At 42.1% G+C, this 7,845-nt stretch overlaps 2 protein-coding genes across 2 annotated transcripts in view; one reads left to right on the forward strand and one right to left on the reverse strand.

Annotated features, from left to right (window-relative positions):
• Positions 1 to 1,317: 1,317 nt before the first annotated feature.
• LRRC57 (leucine rich repeat containing 57) lies at positions 1,318 to 6,678 on the reverse strand. Its single transcript, XM_045286511.1, has 6 exons — positions 6,612 to 6,678; positions 6,252 to 6,357; positions 6,008 to 6,146; positions 5,006 to 5,274; positions 2,575 to 2,760; positions 1,318 to 2,233 (listed from the first exon to the last, which is right to left on the reverse strand). Exons 2-6 carry the CDS (start codon positions 6,333 to 6,335, stop codon positions 2,192 to 2,194), a joined length of 720 nt encoding a protein of 239 aa, XP_045142446.1. The 5' UTR covers positions 6,336 to 6,357; positions 6,612 to 6,678; the 3' UTR covers positions 1,318 to 2,191.
• Positions 6,679 to 6,740: 62 nt separating this feature from the next.
• Positions 6,741 to 7,845, forward strand: part of HAUS2 (HAUS augmin like complex subunit 2) — a 14,386-nt gene continuing 13,281 nt past the window's right edge. The window contains exon 1 of the mRNA XM_004709381.2: positions 6,741 to 6,848. Within this exon, the coding sequence (XP_004709438.1) occupies positions 6,756 to 6,848 (93 nt within the window). The 5' untranslated portion in view covers positions 6,741 to 6,755. The remainder of the gene's footprint in view (positions 6,849 to 7,845) is intronic.

Genomic DNA, 7,845 nt, shown 5'->3' on the forward strand with positions numbered 1-7,845 from the left:
CCAGGATTTCAGCACTTCCTCTTTGTTACGTTCCCCTTGATCCTGCCCTTAAATATCTTTTTACCATATCCTTGTAACATACCTGAGAGGTGGGAGGCAAATTGCTCAAATTCACAAAGCTGTAAGTGCAAAATGTGGATTAAAAGCTCTGGATCTTTCTGCCAAGGTCTGTGCTCCTATTCAATATACTGACTTCTAAAACTGAGCTCTAACTGACTTCTAAAACTGAGCTCTAACAAATTGGGGTAACAGAGCTGGTGGCCAAACTTAGAATCTTAGTCCCTACACCACAAATCAAGCTACTCTGTTAGCTCAGATCTGTGCTACTTGTGCAGTGTAACTTTGGGCATATTACTTAATATAGGTTCAGTTTCAAGGGGCTCAGCTTAGCAAGAGACCAATAATATAGACTGAGCTGTGCTACTGTAACAGATGGGGGAACAGTTAATTCTGCTAAGACTTAGGGGAAAGGCTTAAGACACAAAGCTGCATGCAGCATGTTATTGAGAAAGAGGGCATTCCCAACTGAAGTGTAACAGGTTCAGGAAAGAGCATGCACCGGGAGTTTACGGAGAATAACATGGCTGGGCAGGCAAATGCAAGTGAGAAAAGGGTGTTTGGAATGTGAAAGGGCCTAGTAATTGGTTCTCAAAGGGGTAGGGGCACAGATTAAAAAAACTCCAATTAAAAACAAAACTCCGATTAACAGTTAAATTAAGACATATGTTTAAATCTCTTCTGTTTATTATGTGAGAAGTACTGAAGAAATATTTAGAGGACTGTTAATTGTTTGATGAACTGATTAATAATTATTACACGACTTTCATAAAATATTGAAACTGATAAACTGGCACCTTGTCCCTCTCCAAATCTAGAAAGAAGAGGAAAATAACATGGGGAAAAGAATATCTAGACCAGATTTATGGTTAGAGACTTCCTCATATTGATTAAGTAGGCTCTTGTGATCTCTTTATGTTGTAATGGCTAAATTAGACTAATAAAAACAAGAACTGTAAATGTATGGTTCTGAATAGCTGGAGGAAACTTCAGAGAATGATAGCTTTCTAAATGCTGTCAGTGACCATCTGAAATCATCTACCTGTGTACCTTCAGGTTTTCTTAATAGCATGGTTCATAGATCACAAAATGTCTCTACCACCAGTCACATGAAGGCAGCTCACTACTCAGAACCAGAGCAAGAACATGAAACGTTACTCCCAGTCATTCACTTTCAGAGTTCAAAGAACAAAGAGCCACTTACTGGTTAAAGTTCTCCTGTCTTCTTTTAAAGGATTCATTAACTGTTTCCAGCCAGAGTTCATTAAAAATTCTTTATTTAGTATATTCTCTCACCCAGAGAATAAACTTGATAAACATTGATTGTTTTAAAATATTGTAGCAATAGTTTCTTGATAGGTAGTTGGATTAGTAGAGTTATAAATACAAAAAGAGGAAAGGGAAATAAGACATTGTTTTTAACAAAAATTCAGGAAGATCTTGATTATTAAAATTCCTTTTATTTTACAAGTTTTGCATATATGGTTTTCTCTCTTCAGAGACCTCTACTAATAAGGCACCTGCAATAGTAAAAAGTTTACTGCTGCAGCCTTGGGGAGCATCTCTTAGTGTTGTCTGATGCTTCTCTGACAAAGCACACATTGAGTCCCGACAGACAGTCCCATATTATTTAGGTACATCCTAAATTCTACAGACAACTGATGGACAGGAATAAAATCACAAACCCTTCAATTAACCAGAGCAGCCTACACAAACTTTGAATTTCATAGACAGATGAAGTGTTAACAGAGATGGAATGGCAGTTGACTTTATGAAAGCTCACACTTTAAAACTGAAACTGAAATTTCGAGCTGTGGCGTTGAGCTATTTTGTAACTAGGCAGCACCCCCTCACTATACAAATAGCAACTAGCTTCTGATTTCTTCAAGCCTAACAAATGATGACTTTAAAGATCAGCATTGCCCATTGCCCTATCCATGATTCCAAATGGAGGACCCTTCCCATGTCTTGATCTTTTCCTCTTAGCTCATCTGAAGTGATGCTTGTTGAGTGAAATATCTCCCGGAGTGTCAGCTCGCTCCTTACTGCAGGTATCCTTGACAAGGGCAGGAGCCTTTGACTCAGCCAGGTTCCCAGTTAGTGTCCTATAAGGTTCCCATGCTCCCGGAGAACATCATGCAAACTTCTTCTTGGTGGCTGTGAACCTTTCCATGTACTAAAAGCATGAAACAAGAATAGTTCCTATTCAGCAAGGGTACATACAAGCAGGCTTTAAAAAGCTCATGGACAAATTCCCATTGTTTAATGACAATATTCCAGGAATGTTCTGAAGCCCCTTCACATAAGCTTGTTTGTTACTTAAGCTTTTATGAGTTTTTCACTTTTAAATTTTATTAAGATCTGGTCCTTCATTTCTTACAAAATCTAGCTATACTATTCATAGAGCCTACCTCTAAAAACAGGAAACACATACCCTGTTGACGCTAAGCACGTTCATGTGGTTAACTTCATGCCTTTCTTGGATAGTTAGAAATACCGCCATGCCCTAGTACTCACCTTATCATAGCCTTCCAGTTCTCGAAGCTTCTTTATCTCAAAAAGATTGCCTTCTACAGCAAGCAGAGAGATCTGAGAATCACTAAGGATACTCTGCGGAAGCATGCTGAGCTCAAGACAGTTCTCTTCCAGACGAAGAACTTTGAGCCGAGGACAGCATGATATCTTCACTGAGATCTGCGATATCTATCAAACAAAGAAAAACAGGGATAGCAAAAGGCACAATGGCTCATTTCTGTATTAAAAACAGTACTTGACTCATTGTTTCTCCTCGTTCTCTTTCACCCCTCCATTTTCTCATTACCTACTCTCTCCAGAAGCCTCCATTATCTACTCCACCGAAACTGCTTTTATGAAGGTCACCATGATATGATAATAAAAGCACCATGTTCACTATAGAAATTTAAGGGAAAAAAAAACTGCCTAGCACCCAGAAGTAAGCACTATAACATTTTGGTACATTTTTGCCAGTCTCTTTTGTGTACACACATGCTGACCACTGTACTGCCAAAGTCATGAATTCACTGCTATCCTGTTACATTTGACTCCCTTGAAACTCCCTTCTCGTGCTTAATTACTTGGCTTTTTTTCCTCTCATCTTTTAAAGTGTTTTCTATTTGGTTCCCTTTCTTACTCCTATGGAAACTTCAAGCAATAATAATAAAAAAAATAACCCACTATCATTGAGTTGATTCTGATTCATAGTGACCCTAGACTATACATCTTTATGAAATTGGACAGCCTCATCTTTCTCCTGAGGAACAGCTGGTGGCTTTGGACCAAGGACCTTGAGGTTCACAGCCTAATGCCTAACCCACAGCACTAACAAGCCGTGGTCCCTAGTATTTCCTATTTGATCTTGTTGCTATACTTTATTATTCATAACAAAAATTTGTATTTACATCTGTATCTGCTTGCTTCACTTCCACTATTTCTCATAACTCCGGGTAAAAAATTTCCAATTGGACAACTCAGCAGGTCCATTGTGGGTAGCATCACTGTTTATTTAGGGCCTCAAGCTTGATGCCAAGAATTTGTCTTTCACTCCTTCTGCCTTATTAAGGCTGAACTTCACCAAATTTTGTTGACTGCCTGATTACCGCAGTCTAAGTGGTTCTCAAGATGTGGTCTCTCAGACTACCACTTGGGAATTTGTTATATACAAATTCTCAGACCCTTCCCAACACCTAGTGAATCTCAAACCCTGAGGAAAAGGAGTCCAAATGAACCCTCTTGACAAGCCATGTGGTTTATTTTCACAATCTAAGAGCCATTGATGCATCACAAGGTGGATATGGAGCAAGTCAATTCCAATTCATAGTGACTCTATTGTTAACTGCTTAAATGATTCACAACCCACCCTCCCACCCCCAAGTGCAAGAGCAAAAAACAGCCTCCATTTTAGATAAAAAGAGGCCAATCTCAAAGATTGTTTTATAATGTGAGGACACCACAGGTCCACTCAGGCATTCTTTTTCTCAAAACAGAAACTGGAATTAATGCAAGGTGAGACATTTTAGGAAAACCAACATTTCTAGCAGAAAGAATGATCCATAAAAGATTTGGTTTGCAATAGTTTGCATTATAGTTTATGGTGTACCAACATCCATAACAGACTTGACCATATGACTGAAAAACTAATTTTCTAAAATTCTCCAAACCAGATGCTGAATCTACTTGCACATAGCCATCTCTTACATTCTAGAACAGTGCTGCCAATAGGATTATTTACAACGATGGTAGGGTTCTATATCTGAACCATACAATATAGTAGCCACTGGTACTTGAAATGTAGCTAGTATGACTACGGAAACTTTAATTTTTTTTAACTTTAATTCATAAAGCAAAATTACTATGTTTAATGTTCCATATTTGTGGTTTATGCCTAAACCAAAGATTGTTTTCCAGATAAATTCATATGAACCAAAGAGCTTCCCAAGTAAACAGATTTCAAATATAATTAAAGTCCAATAATGAAACGAATTCCAGAAAAAAAAAAGTTGCCTGTTTATCCCTGATTTTTTTCAGCAAAAGCAGGACATACTTGATGAAGTGGTCAGAGAATAGAGCTAAATAAACCCTGATGTCCAATGTGAAGAGCTTATGAGTTCCAGTTTCTTGTCTACTTTATCTAACTGACACAGCTCCTTGGTAGGATCTAAAGAACTCTTTATGATTTGTGAGGCAGTAAGTTATTGTAATTTACTCACCATTATCCACCCCACACTCCAAAAAAAATCTCTTACACAAGGACCGCAATATCTCAACTTATTCCAGGGCATGTTGGATTTCACCATTAGCTAATCCAGCCCATAAAGTACTCTTCTTATCTAACCTCTGATACCAGCTCTCCATGATTTGGGAACAAGGTGTTAAAGAGACCCTAAACCCAACACATGCTTTAGGAAAAAAAAATCATTAAACTCTAGACCTGGTTCTGGTTGAGGTTGAGTTCGATGACCTGCAGCTCCCCCACAAAGTCAGGTATACTCCGAATCTGGTTCTTAGAGAGATCCATCACATCCAGGTGCCGAAGGCTACAAAGTTGGGGGGGCAGTGCTCGGAGTTGGTTCCCAGAGAGGCTCAGGGTCTTGAGAGCAGAGAGTTGCCCAAAGGTAGATGGCAGCTCTCTCAGGTGATTGTTGTTTAGGATTAGCATCTCTAGTTTTTTCAGATTGCATAACTCATCAGGCAGAACAGCTGGCAAAGAAAATGTTTTAAAAACCTGAATCTAATAGTGCAGAAAACCACTTTGCTGAAATTCCTAAAGATGATATGTGGGGAGGGAGGGGGAAAATGAGGACCTAATGTCAGGGGTTTAAGTGGAGAGAAAATGTTTTGAGAATGATGTACAAATGCGCTTTACACAATTGATGTGTGTATGGATTGCCATAACAGTTGTATGAGCCCCTAATAAAATGTTAAAAAAAAAAAAGATTATATGGAAGCCTGCTTCGCCTCTTGTTAAAATATACAGAATTCCCACATGATGTGCCACTTGTAAGTACTGCATCCAACCAAAGTAGTGTTCAGAAGGTGAGGGTACCATCAGAATTAGGAGAGCATTTGTGTATAATGGTCTCCTTTGTAAAAGGGGCCGTGGCACAATCCAATAGCAATTTTGTGGGATTTAGAAGGCTGTCCTCTTCCCATTCTATACCCCCTTCCAAATTAGTTGGCACTGTTTACATACATTACATCCCAGAGATCGTTCTTCCCTTTCACGTCCAACTTGACCTAGTACCAATCATCATACCACCCGAGGAGGTTTGTAAGTGTAACTACAAGAATGAGAAAGCTTCCAGGACTCTGGCATGCTCCTCCACCTCGAGCCCTCAACTACTTCACAATAACGAAATCAGCTTGTAGGAGAAAACCACCCTTTTAAACAGCTGATCCCTTAGCAAAAGTTTCCCAGGTGCAGATGCCCTACTCAGTTTGTTGTTGTTCAGGGAGAGGCTCTTCAACAGCGTGAACTTCCCGATCAGCAGAGGCGGCAGGCTGTCGATCTTGTTGTTGGACAAGTCGATGGTCCTGAGATTGCTCGTCAGCTTCTGTAAGTCTAAGGGGAACTGGAGACGGGTTCACAGCATGGACACTCCTTCACGGAATCACTCCAGTGCTTCCCACCGCCCCGCTCCCCTTAATTTTCCCAGTCGGATCCCTTCTCGGCTCACCTCTGTCAGCCCACGGTCCTTGAGCTGAAAGACACCCGTTTTCTGCGCGGTTTCCACATGAGCTCGGAGGGCACTGTTCCCCATTCTTGTGCCGCGGCTCAGGTCCCTGCGGAAGGAAGCGCAACTGTCACCGCCCGGTTAGGGTCCCTTCCACTCCGTCGGCCCCCGGGCTGGGTCTCAGGCCCCTGGGGCCACCACCAGCAGATCCCTGGACTCTGGGGCCAGCCCGGGAGTAGCAAGGATTGACAGCTCGGCCACCAGGTCGGCCGCTTTTGCAGCTCTTCCGAAGCCAGATCTCTCTGGGAGCTCCCGGACAAACGGGGAGCCCGGGCACCGCCTCCTCCCCCTTAGTTTACCGACCCGCTCGGCAGAGGGAAACTCTGGACGCGCGTCCGCCGGGATGCGCCCCCTGCGCTTCCGCCTGGCAGGGAACGCCCCGTGACGTCATTGGGCCGCGCCGCCCGGTCGCCGAGTCGGTTCTTCGGCGGCTGCGGACGCTGCATCATGGCTGCCGCCAACCCCTGGGACCCGGGGTCGGCGCCCAGCGCCGCGGGACTACTGCTGGGCCATTTCCTCAATTCGGGGCTGATCACACAGGTGTGTGGAAAGGCTATCGCCTCGTCCAGGAGGTACCCGCGGTGACGACATAAGCGGCTGTAATGTGACGGGGGTGTGAGCAAGGCGGCCAGCGGACTGTAGCTGAATGGATGCGAAAGGAGGCCCCCTTCCAGCTTCCTACAGAGCCGTGGTCCCTAGTATTTCCTATTTGATCTTGTTGCTATACTTTATTATTCATAACAAAAATTTGTATTTACATCTGTATCTGCTTGCTTCACTTCCACTATTTCTCATAACTCCGGGTAAAAAATTTCCAATTGGACAACTCAGCAGGTCCATTGTGGGTAGCATCACTGTTTATTTAGGGCCTCAAGCTTGATGCCAAGAATTTGTCTTTCACTCCTTCTGCCTTATTAAGGCTGAACTTCACCAAATTTTGTTGACTGCCTGATTACCGCAGTCTAAGTGGTTCTCAAGATGTGGTCTCTCAGACTACCACTTGGGAATTTGTTATATACAAATTCTCAGACCCTTCCCAACACCTAGTGAATCTCAAACCCTGAGGAAAAGGAGTCCAAATGAACCCTCTTGACAAGCCATGTGGTTTATTTTCACAATCTAAGAGCCATTGATGCATCACAAGGTGGATATGGAGCAAGTCAATTCCAATTCATAGTGACTCTATTGTTAACTGCTTAAATGATTCACAACCCACCCTCCCACCCCCAAGTGCAAGAGCAAAAAACAGCCTCCATTTTAGATAAAAAGAGGCCAATCTCAAAGATTGTTTTATAATGTGAGGACACCACAGGTCCACTCAGGCATTCTTTTTCTCAAAACAGAAACTGGAATTAATGCAAGGTGAGACATTTTAGGAAAACCAACATTTCTAGCAGAAAGAATGATCCATAAAAGATTTGGTTTGCAATAGTTTGCATTATAGTTTATGGTGTACCAACATCCATAACAGACTTGACCATATGACTGAAAAACTAATTTTCTAAAATTCTCCAAACCAGATGCTGAATCTACTTGC

This window comes from Echinops telfairi, unplaced genomic scaffold, assembly GCF_000313985.2.
Source record: "Echinops telfairi isolate 266 unplaced genomic scaffold, ASM31398v2 ScPeMD7_8;HRSCAF=38, whole genome shotgun sequence".
Classification (NCBI taxonomy): Eukaryota; Metazoa; Chordata; class Mammalia; order Afrosoricida; family Tenrecidae; genus Echinops; species Echinops telfairi.

Coding starts and splice junctions, on each gene's coding strand:
- LRRC57 (XM_045286511.1), bottom strand. CDS start 6,335: ATGGGGAACAGTGCCCTCCGAGCTCATGTGGAAACCGCGCAGAAAACG. Junction 6,147..6,251: donor AGGACCGTGGGCTGACAGAG/GTGAGCCGAGAA, acceptor ACCCGTCTCCAG/TTCCCCTTAGACTTACAGAA. Junction 2,234..2,574: donor AACTGGAAGGCTATGATAAG/GTGAGTACTAGG, acceptor TCATGCTTTTAG/TACATGGAAAGGTTCACAGC.